Source organism: Xenia sp. Carnegie-2017, unplaced genomic scaffold (assembly GCF_021976095.1).
Source record: "Xenia sp. Carnegie-2017 unplaced genomic scaffold, XeniaSp_v1 HiC_scaffold_16, whole genome shotgun sequence".
Lineage (NCBI taxonomy): Eukaryota > Metazoa > Cnidaria > Anthozoa > Malacalcyonacea > Xeniidae > Xenia > Xenia sp. Carnegie-2017.
Window position 1 is genome coordinate 13846057 of NW_025813469.1, and position 15925 is coordinate 13861981.

Here is a 15925-nt window from a genome sequence, read left to right on the forward strand (position 1 = left end):
ATTATTTTATACTGCAGTTTATGCTCTTACAAATGTGGTCTATGCCTATACGGGGATTGTTGAAACTAATTTAGTCATGTCTATTTCATCCATTTTTTAAAGGATACGAAAATGGATGCTATTTTCAGAGCCATACCACTGAATTGTTTTCCCTGGTTTGAAAAATTGCTGCTCTCCATCTATTTCACATTTACAATCATCGCTTCTGGAATGTGGAAAACATTTGATCGTCAAACTTCTTTTACTTGTAATGACAAGATGATTTCAAAATTACAAGTAACTTCTCTTATAAAGAATATTGAATCAAGATGTTTGAGACAATACCAAAATGAAAATTGGGATGATATATATGTGGTGTCCTTCAATTTCTTTTTTCTCTTTTTTTGGGGTATGATCTGTGGACAGTCCGTGGCCAATCGACTTAAGAACTTTGATAAGTTCTTGTCAGAAAGAAGCAGTGAAGTCAGAAAGGTTGCATCTAGTTCTTGGGCATTTAAATATTACATCATTTATTTGACTGTACGCGTGATCGGTTTGTCTATATTTGTTACAGAACTGTTTCCATCCATGTTTCCCATTGACTATTCTTGTTCGTGGCGTCCGACAACAAACAAAAAATCTTTGTTAAACAATATAATTCTTCCTCCATATAACGAGAGATTCGTTAATTGTAAAATTCGCGATGGTAACAGTGAATGGTGGATTAAATTTGTTGTAGCTGTTGATGTTTTATCGATAATAATGACGATATGTCAACTAATATACCTATTAAATGAGGCCAGTAATGACAATTTTTTCACAACAGATAAGGAGTTTTTCACGGTATACCTCTTTTCAAAACGTGCAGAGTTTCGAAATTGGATAAAAGAAATAAAAAATAAACCTCACTTGAACAAATTATTAAATATTCACGATAACGTAGGCAAGGCACAAATGTCTGTGCAAAATCTTGAAAATATTTATGTGAACGTCATAATGCAAGCTGAAAGACAATTAAGTAAAGCTTACCCAGAAACGCATGAAAGGCACGAGATCCTTCATTGTCATTTCAAACCTAATGAAAGTGCGAAAACTAACAAGAGCAACTGACATTTTAAGCCACTTCAAATAGCAAGTCGTATCCTAGCTCCATTTTAGTCATCGGAAGGCCAGGAATTGGTAAAACTATGTTGACGAAAAAACTTATTCATGAATGGAAGACAAATGAAGACGACTTTTGGCGCAATAAGCTGGTCATTTTATTGCAATGTCGTGCGATTAAAGAGAAGTACATTACTTTTAAAAAAATGTTAAGAAGTTGCGTTGGATTTTCATTTGAACAGTTTTCAGATATTTACGAATTCATAATGTTAAATCCTGAAAGAACTGTTCTTATGGTCGACGGTCTTGATGAATTATCTTTAGATAATGAAGATATTCAAACTGACGACTCAGGGTCCCCTAATGAAAAAAGGCACGTCATTACACACTTAAGTATGCTAGTTGAAGGTAAACTATTGCCTGATGTTACTGTTCTTATTACATCACGACCCACAGCTGAACGTAAATTTAGAGATATGGAATTCGCGAGGACAGTTGAAATCATGGGCTTTTTTGAGAATGAGATAAAAGAATTCGTGGAAAAGTTTTGTCATGAAGATAGAAATATTGCTGACCGTATTCTAAATAAGATTGAAATTTCTCTTGAACTTCGCAGCTTTTGTTATATCCCTATTAACACTAAAATTGTTTGTATGACCTTAAAGGAATGTTTTGCAGATGATGAAAACTACAGTCCAAAGACTATGACTGAATTGTACGATAGAGCAATTAAAGTTTTACTATGGCAAAGCCATCCACTTCTCAGGGGCAAGACTACAGAAAAGGATTACTTGAGAATTCCTTTACCATCCGAGCTTGATAAAGATCTACAAGAAATAAAATATGTTGCCATGGAAGGGCTTAAAGACGGACGCCTGATTTTTGAAAGAAAAAGTAACAGTAACTTTAAAAATCTGGAAAACTGTGGCATTTTCAATAAGATTTATGATGATGAACGCCATCTTTACTGTTTTCTTCATTTGACTCTTCAAGAGTTTTTTGCAGCGTGGTATATTGTTGACGATTGGCAAAACATTGGAAAGTTTTTGGATGATCATGTTCAAGATCCTAAATGGCATTTGGTAATCGAATTTGCTGCTGGTTTGGTTGGAAATGAAAAGAAAGAGAAGGGAAAAGATATCAGCGTTATTCTAGAGAGGTATTAAATTTATGATCAATGAGCATTTGTATCATTGAAAATGTTTGATTGTATCTTCATATTGTATGTGACTAGATGTATTTTTCTAAGTTAATTCATCATCACCAAATTCTTAACATTAATTTTGCCAGCCAGATGAGCAAATATTAAAGTAATGCCTCCCCGATAAGTTTTAAACTAAAGTGTCGCGTAGAGTTTGGAAGAAATAATTTGGTGATCGATTTCTTTTGATCGTTTCCTTTACACTTCAGAAAATGGTTTTTACATGTTTGTGGATGTAGACCACTGTAGATCACTGAGTTGTTGCTTTTCATTAGAGTATTTGGATGCACTGGGAAGTTATTTAAACAGCAAAAAAAAAGACTTCAGCATAATGCACACTAAGATACATACATATAAAGCCCATAAAATAAACCTTATGTTCAAGCATTAAGTGAAAAAATCTGCTAATGAGAAAACAAATCTAGTGGATTCTCCAAAGACTACGTTCCAAAAGTGTAGGACTATTTTCGAAATCGTTTTAAAACGAGCAACAGCAACAAGCAAACAGCTGTAAGCTATAACTTAAAACACAAATTATGAATTTAAGGTTTTTATCTTGATTTTCATCAAAAAATTGCTTGCCGAATCCGAAATACAAATATACATTTTGTGTATTTAGGAGTGGAAAATTGCGAAACTTTCAAAAAAGCTGTCAATTTCGGTAAATCTCAGCGGCAAAGGACAAAATCCTCCATTTTGTTGGCGTCATACAATATTCAAAGCCGCTCTTGAGATAGCCGCTTCAGTTATTATAGAACTCAATGGAGTTAGCATTCCAGATATATTTACTTCAATGGGCTGAGTTAAAGCTTACCCGTGCCTTTAACTTACTCAAAATTTGCAGGCGACGACAATTGAGTTCTATAAGACCTGGAGGGGAAAAGGGGCCGGGACCCCGTGGTCAAAAACATGGCGGTAATGGCGGATTTTGTTGGTCAAAACTTCCACTTTAAAAATTTTTTTCAATATTCACTCCCTGATTTCTAATACTGTTTATATGAACGAAAACAAGTGAGAAAAAAAACAATTACGATGCCGACAGCATACCATGTGAAAATAACGCTTCAGCATGGCGTGAAAAACACAGTACACACACACATCAAAATAAAGAAAATCGACGGTAGAGAAACGCATATTTTGGCTGTAACATTTAAGTTATTTTATGACATTTTAACCTTTTAAAAGTGAAAATCAAACGTCATTCATTAGTAGACCTGTCAATCTCGTCAAACTTATACTTTATTTCATGCTTCTGTGTGTTTGACTGTTTGTAAACAGTTTGGTGCAACTATTTTTCTTGCTCAAATGGATAAATCTGTGTTAAAATGCTCCTAAGGAAGCGAGAAAATGTTTGCTTCAGTTCTGCGACATAAGTCAACTGAAAATTTACCATGGATAAGTATCATATGTGTATTGTCATTACCTGATAAATCTACTGAAAACTCATAAAGAAAGTATGTTGAACTAGAAGAGCTACAAAAAAGAAAAAAATTCAAAACACCATGCTATGTTGGTTGGAAATTTGTATTTTGTAAACTGCTTGGCAGAACCTTGGGTCTATTACTGAACAGAACTACATTAATTTTCCATTGAAATTACAAATTTGGAAACTAAAGTGCATTGGTTTCTCTGACAAAAACACTGTCTATTACTGCATGAAGGCGAGATAATTAATTGACAGTGTAGGCGAAGAAATTTATCAAGTTCTATAGATATTATTGTGTATTATTACAGTTTTTTTGGAATTGTGTAATGTATGTCAAAAACAAGATATAATTTTTCAAAAATGCTAACCCCTTCAAGCACTACTACTTTTCTGTTTGCTTGAACAACTTACAGCTACCAATACTAATTATTTATATGTACAAACTAACAATTGGGAATAAAATGATAAACAACTTGATAAATCTTTGTATTTTCCATCACGCCTTTGAATTTGTTTCTTTTATTTCTTGATAAAAAAACATTAATGAAAGACTTACAAATCAAGTTTCTCAAAAATAGTATTTTGTACAAAGAACTAAACATAATTGGAAAGGTCACATGTTGAAGACAGACTTTGCTTCTCTGACTAGGTTGCTTGATCATGAGCAATTTAAATTTGTTTACAATTTGCTTAAAGAATTCTTTTATTGATTTGTACTAATTCTTCATAAGACAAAAAGAATTTCCTTGCCATCAATTTTTGCTTCCTCTACATTCAACTTCATTGTAACCAATGTATCCGATGTGAATTTGTGGATTACCTGGAATCATACCAAGTATGGATTTCGTGAGATGAGACAACAATATGTTTAATTTTTCATGCATATTAATGATATAATCATAAGCTATTGTTGAAAAAAAATTTCAAGGTAGGAGCAAATCTTAGCACATTGTTCAACACATTTCTTTTATCTTGGTTTTGAAGTAGTAACCTGTTTACTATAACAATAAATACTTCACTTACAGAAACGCAAAGTAGTACTTTACAACTGTTTGCATAAATCCAACTTTCCAAACCCATTATAATTGTCTACACTATACAGTCAGTCAAATTGAGCAGGCAAGTAGTTTAATAGTTTCTTTATTTTATACAGCATATACCGTAGTTTTCACTAACTTTGCATGGCACTGCATTCAATTTTAACACAACTCTGTTGTAAACTTTCCCTTCATCTTTAAAAAATAAATAAGAACAAATTCTGCCCAATTTTTGGGAGGTAAACTCAATTCAAATCAGGAGAGTTTAGCTTGATCTTGATACAAGATGGATGCAAAACTCGATAAAAATTGGCAGCTTCACCACGTCTGACGAGCGATAAAGTGAAGAACAAACAAGACTGGGCCAAAATAACTTTAAATTAAAACTTAGTTGTAGAAACACTATTCAAGTATCGTGTTAAAACGTCAGGTTAGGCGTATTTATTATCTGGTTTTTACAGCGTCGTAATTTGTGCACAGGAAATGTGTGGGTGTGTGGTTTTCAATTGTGTTCTGGTTTTGTGGATCAGTCTAAAGTTATGAGTTAGTTGCTTGTTTGTTTGTTTTGTGAGTGAGTCATTTCTAAGGTGCCCGTAATTGTTGTGATCTAAATGTATTACTTACAGCACTGACTATAGACAACGGCATACATTTGAAAGTTGGTAGACCAACTTAACACAAAAACCCCTGAACAGATCACAATAACTACCGGCTCCTTACAAACGGCTCATTCACAAAACAAAAAGAATCAACTAACTAATAACTTTAGACTAATCCACGTCAACAATACACAATTGAAACGCACACACTGCAAAACAATTTCTGTACACACAATACGATGACGTAAGAACCAGATAACAAAAACGGCTATCCCGACGTTTACTCCACACTTGACTCTTAAGATGACTACCGCTAAGTTTGTCGAAACGTCAGTCTACATCAATACCAACAGTCCTTCTCAGAACTCTATTAACCTGGACGATCTTCATCCACAAACGTTTTACTCAAACCTCGTATATTAATGAGTATGTCAATAACATTTTCTTTAAACCTAGCATGTCATATATATTCACAAAAAAACACCGATTTTTCTTTGTGTAATAAAGCGTTGTTCCCATACAGTTGTAATTGTAAGTTAATTGCAGAAAAAGCAATCACTGACGTGAAACCGTTGATATGGGAACGCTAATCGGCAATAGCAATCGACAACAAATTTAATTATTCTAATCAACACATAGAAATTACTTGCTACCCAGCAGGGACTGAACTAGGTCTTCTGGAACGTAATTCAAGAAACGCCAAAAGCTTTAGCCACCTTGGAAGGTCTGGGGACATACTCACCTGGAAAATTTTGTTTTCAACGTCTCGGAAGTTCAATTTCCGGCATTTTAAAGCAAGTGGTAATCATATTTTGTAAGCGTTGTATGTGCATAAAACTTACAGTTTAGTAGCATTTTTAATTAAAATGGTGAACGATACTTACTTAATTGGCTGTTTTTCTTAAATTTGGGGCTACGCAGCATGCCTAGGAAACACATATTGCTAAAAGCCTGACAATATGGAGTTATGAAACTTAAGCTTTAAAAAAGGAAAAATTATCAGAATTTATAGTCAACAAAATCATGATGTTAGTAGTGGATAATTGTATTTTAAAACGAATAATGATCTAAATAATAGACAAATTGAGCAGTTTCTAAAAAGTTGCTTGTAGGCTCAGAATTTTCATTATTATGCCCATTGGCTGCCTTGGGGCTCATGTTATTTTGTTAAGTTTGAGTTGATATTCAAGGTAGAAGCATGTAAAAAATTTTCGAACAAAATTCACCGAACAAAATTTTCGCACACTTAAAAATTTAGCCGGACCCAAAGCTCATTCTCCCTTTTTATTTCAATCGATATTTTACGCGTTTGCACCAAAGCATAATAGGCCTTCTTGTGCATGAAGAAAAGTCGTCGACTAAATATTGCCATTAAGAACACTAAGGTAGGCTAACGCATGTACGTGTTGTTTTGTTAATATCGGCGTTGAGAACAGGGAATGATCTTTGTACTTATGCGTAAATATCACATGTAATTACAACAATTACAACTATATGCAATTAAACATATTTCGAAAATGAGTTTTAAACAAAAAAAGGCTTTTGAAAGAGAGACAAGCGTAGTAAAAAGTTTTGTGTGTATAGAGATTCCTGATAAACGATCCAGATAAAAGTAGCTATAATTTTACATGACAAATAATCTCTTTTACATCTATATACAGTAGAACCTGTTTTAAGCAGTCACAAATGGGGATTTCACGTGTGACCGTTTAATACAGGTTGACCACTTATTGCAAGTTGACCGTTTATTATAGTTCTTTAGGAAAGTCACCAAACGGGCTACGTGTAACATTTAACAAACTAAAGTTGACCAATCGGTATTGATCGTTAACATGCCAATTAACAACACTATATAAAGCACTTTTTTTCTTAGTTTTAACTAGAAATTAAAAATAGTATACATAAAATGTCGCGGCTCAAACTGCTGAAAAATAATCATTGGCAAGCGTGTGTCAACAGAGAAGATGTTTATAACTTATATATTCCGTGCCTATATCCCTTTTTTGTAGATAAGTTTTCTTGTCAATGGCTGAAGGGACGTAAGAAACATTAAATTGCTGGTGTATTTGTCCGCACAAACAGACAATATTGTTGGATCTTTTGAGTCATTTTATGGAAGATAAATACAATATAAAGACCCATATACAATATAAGTGATATGTTCCAACAAAAATATTTAATTATATATTTTACATGTTTGTAAATGATGATCGTCCAGGTTAATAAAGTCCTGAGAAGGACTGTTTTTGATGTTGTTGACTGACGTTTCGACAACCTTAGCGGTAGTCATCTTCAGAGTCAAATGAGGAGTAAACGTCAGGTTAGCCGCATTTTTTGTCTGGTTCTTACGTCATTGTATTGTGTGTACAGGAAATGTGCAGGAAATGTGTATTGTCATTGTGGATTAGGGTGAAGTGAAATATTTTATTTTTAGTTGTGATGTGTGATTTAGGTGTGACGTTTTTAGTTGTAGTGTGAGGGTGTCAATTGTGTATTGTCATTGTGAATTAGTTTGAAGTGTAATGTTTTTAGTTGACCGTTTGTTTGTATTGTGAATAAGTCGTTTGTAAGGTGCCGGTAATTGCTGTGATCTGTTCAAGGGGGTTTGTTCCAAGTTGGTATACCAACTTTCTAATGTAAGCCGTTGTCTATATTCAGTACTGTAAGTGATGCATTTTGCCGAGTCCCAGTCAATGTTGTGCTTTGTGATTCGGTGATGTTCGGCAATGTGATTAGTTTTGTCTTGTTTCTTAGTAGCTCGTTTGTGCTCAGTAAGTCTTATGTTTAAGTTCCTGCCAGTTTCCCCGATATAGGAGGCGTGGCAGTCGGAGCAGTTTATTTTGTAAACTGCACCTTGTCGTTCGTTGGGTTGTTCTTTGTCCTTTATGTTCGTTAGTACTTGTCGTAATGTTGTGATTGGTTTATGTGCGACACGTATGTTGTATGGTCGTAAGATACGCGAGATAGTTTCAGACGTACCTTTGATGTAAGGTATCGTTGCTGTTGTCACTGAGTTGTTCGTTTCGTTGGTTTCGTTGGGTTTGTAAGTGTTGCGTTTGATAAAGTCAGAGTTATAGTTGTTTTTGTCAAACACACGTTTGAGATAATTGTTTTCGTTTCGTAGAGCGTCCGGTGAATCACATATGATTTGTGCACGCCTTGTTAATGTTCTGATTGTGGTGGCTTTGTGTGATGTAGGGTTGTAAGATGATTGGTCTAGTAGTCGGTCAGTATGTGTTGGCTTGCGATAAACTGTTGTTCCTAGTTTTTGATTGTCATGTTTTACCAAACAGTCGAGAAAAGGAAGAGTTCCGTTTTTTTCGACATCTTTGGTAAATTGTATGTGGCTGTTCTGTTTGTTGATGTGAGTATGGAAGTCATCAATCTCGTCTGAATGTAGTGCTGTGATTGTGTCATCTACGTAGCGAAACCAAAAAGGTAGTGCATGTTTGTAAGTTATGAGTGCCCGTTCCTCTATAGATTGCATTACAATTTCAGCAACTACAACAGAAACGGGCGAGCCCATTGCTGTCCCATGTAATTGTTTGTAGTGTGTTCCTTTGTATTGGAAGTAAGTCGAGGTGAGGCAGAGCTCTAGTAACTCCATAATGTCTTCTGTCGGTAATGGCAGTACGTCCATGGTGTTTGTAATGAGGGTTTTTGTACAAGTAAGTGCCAGATTAAGTGAAATACTGGTGAACAGTGATTTCACATCAAAAGACACTAGTATATAGTTGTCTGGTATTTGTATAGTGCACAGTTTTTTAATGAAAGTTTCAGTGGATTGTAGCTTGTGTTTTGATTTGTTTGTAAGTGGTTGCAGTATGTTGGTCAAGTACTTTGAAAGTTCGTAAGTAGGCGAACCACAGAATGATACAATTGGTCGCATGGTTATTTGTGGTTTGTGAAGTTTTGGTAGTCCGTATAGTCTGGGTGGTCGTGGTACTGAACATCTGAGTCGATAGTAAATACGTTCAGATATAATGTTAGATTTTCTCATAGAGAAGATCTTGCTGTTAAGTTTGCGTACTAGTGATGGTGTTGGGTCTCGTTTGAGTTGTTCGTACGTTTGTCTGTCGTTAACAAGTGCGTCCATTTTGTTAAAGTAATCATTCCTGTCCATGACCACAGTCACGCGTCCTCTGCTGGTGGTAAAATGACGATGTTGTTGTCGTGTTTTAGTCGTTTGAGTGCTTGTTGTTCGTCTTTTGTCAAGTTGTTGTCACGTATAGAGGACGATTGTAAAGTGGAGGCTATCCTGCTTCTGATCTCGTCTTTTGTTGTCTCTGACAAGTCTCTTTGATACTAGGACAGCCTCGACACTTGATACTATCGTCTCAGTCAGGATTTGTCTAGGTGTTATGGAATGTTTAGTCCGTAAGATAGTAGTCGCGTTTCAGTTTCGTCTAATGGGCGGGAAGAAATATTCCTCACCCAGTTATCGTCATGTTTATGTCTTGCACGTGTTTTAGTTTGTTTTAAACGTTCAAGTTTTTGTTGTTGTTTGATTTGGTGTTCTTCCTTTTCTCGACTGTTTGGTAAAAACATGACAATCAAAACTAGGAACAACAGTTTATCGCAAGCCAACACATACTGACCGACTACTAGACCAATCATCTTACAACCCTACATCACACAAAGCCACCACAATCAGAACATTAACAAGACGTGCACAAATCATATGTGATTCACCGGACGCTCTGAAACGAAAACAACTATCTCAAACGTGTGTTTTGACAAAACAACTATAACTCTGACTTTATCAAACGCAACACTTAAAACCCAACAAACCCAGCGAAACAAACAACTCGGTGACAGCAACGATACCTTACATCAAAGTACGTCTGAAACTATCTCGCGTATCTTACGACCATACAACATACGTGTCGCACATAAACCAATCACAACATTACGACAAGTACTAACGACATAAAGGACAAAGAACAACCCAACGAACGACAAGGTGCAGTTTACAAAATAAACTGCTCCGACTGCCACGCCTCTATATCGGGGAAACTGGCAGGAACTTAAACATAAGACTTACTGAGCACAAACGAGCTACTAAGAAACAAGACAAAACTAATCACATTGCCGAACATCACCGAATCACAAAGCACAACATTGACTGGGACTCGGCAAAATGCATCACTTACAGTACTGACTATAGACAACGGCTTACATTAGAAGTTGGTATACCAACTTGGAACAAACCCAGAGACAGATCACAGCAATTACCGGCACATTACAAACGACTTATTCACAATACAAACAAACGGTCAACTAAAACATTACACTTCAAACTAATTCACAATGACAATACACAATTGACACCCTCACACTACAACTAAAAACGTCACACCTAAATCACACATCACAACTAAAAATAAAATATTTCACTTCACACTAATCCACAATGACAATACACATTTCCTGCACATTTCCTGTACACACAATACAACGACGTAAGAACCAGACAAAAAATGCGGCTAACCTGACGTTTACTCCTCATTTGACTCTGAAGATGACTACCGCTAAGGTTGTCGAAACGTCAGTCAACAACATCAAAAACAGTCCTTCTCAGGACTTTATTAACCTGGACGATCATCATTTACAAACATATAACGATACTCCCGGGTTCAAACCATTTACTTTATATATTTTACTATGGGGAGTACCTACTTAACCTGACCGTTTAATACAAGTGCAAAAAACAAAAAATTAAGCTTAGCACATTGGAAAAGGTGACCGCGTCCGTTTAATAGAGATGACCCTTTAATAAAGGTCACTTTAATAGTATTTGCACCAGGAAACTTTGCCATTTAACCGCTTAACACAGGGTGACAGCTTAATACGGTGCCGCTTCACACAGGTTCTACTGTTAAAGTAAAATTACAAATATTTTGCTTCTTATAAACTTGCTCCGTGGCGCTGTGAGGCCCATTATAGTACATACAGGACATACAGATATAACTTGTTTTTTAATGAAAGTTTTTGGCGAATTAACTAATTAAAACATGCCTAAATAAATTTTGACCTCTCTAACCTCTTCCAGTCAACTACCACGCTGCCAACGCAACTGAACTGGTTGTTCTGAGAAGCAGCAAGGAGTTTTTACTTTCATGCAATATTAATTTGGACTTGGCTTTGGTAAACGTTGTGTGCATTATCTGATTTATTTTAATTTGCGACTAAAAGATTATAGCTAGCTATTGTTACCATAGTTGTTTTACAAAAACTTCTCATGTCAAGATGCTTTTGTGAAGGGGCTTTATTTTTTTAAACAAATTAAACCAAACTCTTAAAAGTTTCACAATACGATATTTTTATAATTACAGGTTAGAAAGTTGGATGTCACATTTATTTTTCTCTGAGGGTAATCAAGCACTTGGTTTTCTTGGAATGAAGTGTTTTTACGAATTACAAGACGACGATGAGATGAGATCAGTTTGCGAGTCAAATAATTTGTCTGAAACAATATCCATTAATAACGTTTCTTTCACGCCTCTTGATTCAAACGCCTTCTTTGAATTTCTCTCTGAATGCCGACAATTAAGAAAACTCGCGTTTTTTTCATGCCAATTTCCTGATGATCATAGCGTCATTAGATTGTCAAAATATTTGACAAATGCAACAGCATGCAATGTATTTTCTTTGAAAATCATCTCCTGTTCTGTTAAAAATATATCAAAACATCTTAGGGAAGCTTTAAAAAGTGAAAATTGTAAACTTAGTGAATTGGAAATTAGAAAAAACAATATAGGTGAAGAAGGTGCTAAATATCTTAGTGAAGCTTTAAAAAGTGAGAATTCTAAACTTACTAAATTAATTATCATTGGCAACAACATGGGTGATAAATGTGCAAAATATTTTAGCGAAGCTTTGACAAGTGAGAACTGTAAACTTACTGAATTGTCTCTTAGTCGTAACGAACTAGCAGCTGGAGGTGCTAAGTATCTTAGTGAAGCTTTAAAAAGTGAGACTTGTAAACTTACTAAATTGTCTCTTGATTATAACAATATAGGTGAAGAAGGTGCAAAATCTCTTAGTGAAGCTTTAAATTGTAAGAATTGTAAACTTACTAAATTAATTATCAATGGTAACAAGATAGATGATAAGGGTGCAAAATATTTTAGTGAAGCTTTGAAAACTGAGAATTGCAAACTTGCTGAATTGTCTCTTGAAGATAACAGTATAGCAGCTGAAGGTGCAAAGTATCTTAGTGAAGCTTTAAAAAGTAAAAACTGCAAACTAAGTGAATTGGATATTCGTTTTAATAAACTTAAAGATCAAAGTGCTAATTTGCTTATTCAAGCTATGAAATATGAGAACTGTAAACTTACTAAATTGAAGATTTGTGGCAACAATATAAGTAAACAAAGTGCTGAAGCTTTTACTGAAGCTTTAAAAAGTCAAAATTGTAAACTTACTCAACTTGACGTTCACTTTCACACCATAACCAATGAAAATACAGAATGCCTTAGCAAAACTTTAAAAAGTGAGAATTGTAAATACGCTGAGCTCTATTTATTTAAAACTATATTAACTGATGAAGAGGCTAAATGCTTTAGCAAAGCTTTAAAAAGTGAGTATTGTAAACTGATCAAATTGGATATTATTCATACTAAAATAACAGCTGAAGGTGCGAAGTACCTTAGTGAAGCTTTGAAAAGTGAGAATTGTAAGCTTACTAAATTGTCTCTTACTCTTAACAATATAGGTGATGAAGGTGCAAAATCTCTTAAGGAAGCTTTGAAAAGTGAGAATTGTAAGCTTACTAAATTGTATCTTTATATTAACAATATTGGTGATGAAGGTGCAAAATCTCTTAGTGAAGCTTTGAAAATTGAGAATTGTAAACTTACTGAATTGGGTCTTTCTAATAACATAATAGGTGATGAAGGTGCGAAATCTCTTAGTGAAGCTTTGAAAAGTGAGAATTGTAAACTTAGTAAATTGTCTCTTTCTGATAACAATATAGGTGATGGAGGTGCAAAATCTCTTAGTGAAGCTTTGAAAAGTGAGAATTGTAAACTTACTGAATTGGCTCTTAATAGAAACTATATAGGTGATGAGGGTGGAAAATCTCTTAGTGAAGCTTTGAAAAGTGAGAATTGTAAACTTACTAAATTGGGTCTTTCTTATAACAAGATAGGGGAGGAAGGTGCAAAATCTCTTAGTGAAGCTTTGAAAAGTGAGAATTGTAAACTTAGTAAATTGTCTCTTTCTGATAACAATATAGGTGATGGAGGTGCAAAATCTATTAGTGAAGCTTTGAAAAGTGAGAATTGTAAACTTACTGAATTGGATCTTTCTCATAACAGTATAGGTGATGAAGGTGCAAAATCTCTTAGTGAAGCTTTGAAAAGTGAGAATTGTAAACTTACTAAATTGGGTCTTTCTTATAACAAGATAGGTGAGGAAGGTGCAAAATCTCTTAGTGAAGCTTTGAAAAGTGAGAATTGTAAACTTAGTAAATTGTCTCTTTCTGATAACAATATAGGTGATGGAGGTGCAAAATCTATTAGTGAAGCTTTGAAAAGTGAGAATTGTAAACTTACTGAATTGGGTCTTTCTTCTAACAAGATAGGTGATGGAGGTGCAAAATCTCTTAGTGAAGCTTTAAAAAGTGAGAGTTGTAAACTTACTGAATTTGGTCTTTCTTCTAACAAGATAGGTGATGGAGGTGCAAAATCTCTTAGTGAAGCTTTGAAAAGTGAGAATTGTAAACTTACTGAATTGGGTCTTTCTTCTAACATGATAGGTGATGGAGGTGCAAAATCTCTTAGTGAAGCTTTGAAAAGTGAGAATTGTAAACTTACTGAATTGGGTCTTTCTTATAACCACATAGGTTATGAAGGTGCAAAATCTCTTAGTGAAGCTTTGAAAAGTGAGAATTGTAAGCTTACTAAATTGGGTCTTTCTTATAACAACATACATTATGAAGGTGCAAAATCTCTTAGTGAAGCTTTGAAAAGTGAGAATTGTAAACTTACTGAATTGGGTCTTTCTTATAACCACATACATTATGAAGGTGCAAAATCTCTTAGTGAAGCTTTGAAAAGTGAGAATTGTAAGCTTACTGAATTGGATCTTTCTTATAACCACATAGGTTATGAAGGTGCAAAATCTCTTAGTGAAGCTTTGAAAAGTGAGAATTGTAAACTTACTGAATTGGGTCTTTCTTACAACAACATAGGTTATGAAGGTGCAAAATCTCTTAGTGAAGCTTTGAAAAGCGTGAATTGTAAGCTTACTGAATTGGGTATTTCTGATAACGATATAGGTTATGAAGGTGCAAAATCGCTTAGTGAAGCTTTGAAAAGTGAGAATTGTAAGCTTACTGAATTGGATCTTTCTCATAACAGTATAGGTGATGAAGGTGCAAAATCTCTTAGTGAAGCTTTGAAAAGTGAGAATTGTAAACTTACTGAATTGGGTCTTTCTTCTAACAAGATAGGTGATGAAGGTGCAAAATCTCTTAGTAATGCTTTGAAAAGTGAGAATTGTAAACTTACAGAATTGTCTCTTTTTCATAAATAGATAGGTGATGAAGGTGAAAAATCTCTTAGTGAAGCTTTGAAAAGTGAGAATTGTAAACACACTTACATTAGATATAAACCATTTTTTACATAAATTAATTCGCTAATTACTTTAAACATGCTTTAAGAATATACATTTGACCTTACAGTGTAAACAGCTAGTATTCATATTTTAATAAAATTAATTGAATTGTCCTGATTTTTTGCGTGTAAAAAGCACCTTTCTTCATATCAATTTATGGTCTTTTGCTAGCATGCTTTCAATACTGAATCATAGTTCTACCTAAAGAACATTTTAATCAAATTATTTGATACATTGTAACTGTGACGGAAATGTGTTTTTTGTTTGTTTGTATCAATTTCCTATCTTTTGGCCAGCATACTTTCCTTATAGAATTGGTGCTCTACAAGTATGAAAACAAGTTTAAAAACTCCTGCTAATGTTTCAGAAGTTTCTTTTAAAGATTTTTTGCAGTAGTAAATGTCTACCAGGACATATATGTACATTTTAAATAAATAGATGTGTTCAATCATAATTAACTCAATATCATACCGAACGTGTTTGCCTCAGAGACGTGGCTAACATGCAAGTTTATTTTTGCAATGTTGATTCTAAAATCTGTTCACTTTGGAAATCTTCTGGCTAGCAGGATGTTTAAAAGAACTTGTTTTGTGGCATAACTAATTAATCATGCTGGTTATGTCAGTATGAGATTTGGTTTTATTTTTCTTGAAGGTTGGCAAGCGACAATCGGTAACATGGTAATCCCTGAAAAGGCAGTAAAAACATTATATGCATTGACCTTTGTGTTACGTTTTTGCCATTAAACATTATCATAAAAAACTCATTTGAATATACTATATAAATGATTAACTGAATTAAAGCATTATGAAGTGTATGTAGTATTGTATTTCATTGCAAACCTCAAGTATTTGTAGTGTTGAAAAATAGTAAATTTCTATGAGTTTTTAAAACTACGATAGTTGCTGCAACCAAGGGAAGTCAACAAACAATTAATGATCTTCATAAATAAAGTTGTAAA

At 34.3% G+C, this 15925-nt stretch overlaps 1 protein-coding gene across 1 annotated transcript; it reads left to right on the forward strand.

Moving 5' to 3' along the window:
* Positions 1 to 1112: 1112 nt before the first annotated feature.
* On the forward strand, positions 1113 to 15204 carry LOC124437584 (protein NLRC3-like). Its single transcript, XM_046987551.1, has 3 exons — positions 1113 to 2239; positions 11679 to 13069; positions 14375 to 15204. The coding sequence occupies exons 1-3, from the start codon at positions 1167 to 1169 to the stop codon at positions 14881 to 14883; spliced, it is 2973 nt and encodes a 990-aa protein (XP_046843507.1). The 5' UTR covers positions 1113 to 1166; the 3' UTR covers positions 14884 to 15204.
* The last annotated feature ends 721 nt before the right edge of the window (positions 15205 to 15925 follow it).

Bases quoted from the DNA above. Each gene is read 5' to 3' on its own strand.
- LOC124437584 (XM_046987551.1), top strand. From the start codon at position 1,167: ATGTTGACGAAAAAACTTATTCATGAATGGAAGACAAATGAAGACGAC. The intron at 2,240-11,678 runs GTATTAAATTTA...TTATAATTACAG, and splicing joins ATCAGCGTTATTCTAGAGAG to GTTAGAAAGTTGGATGTCAC. The intron at 13,070-14,374 runs GTGCAAAATCTC...TACATTATGAAG, and splicing joins TAACAATATAGGTGATGAAG to GTGCAAAATCTCTTAGTGAA.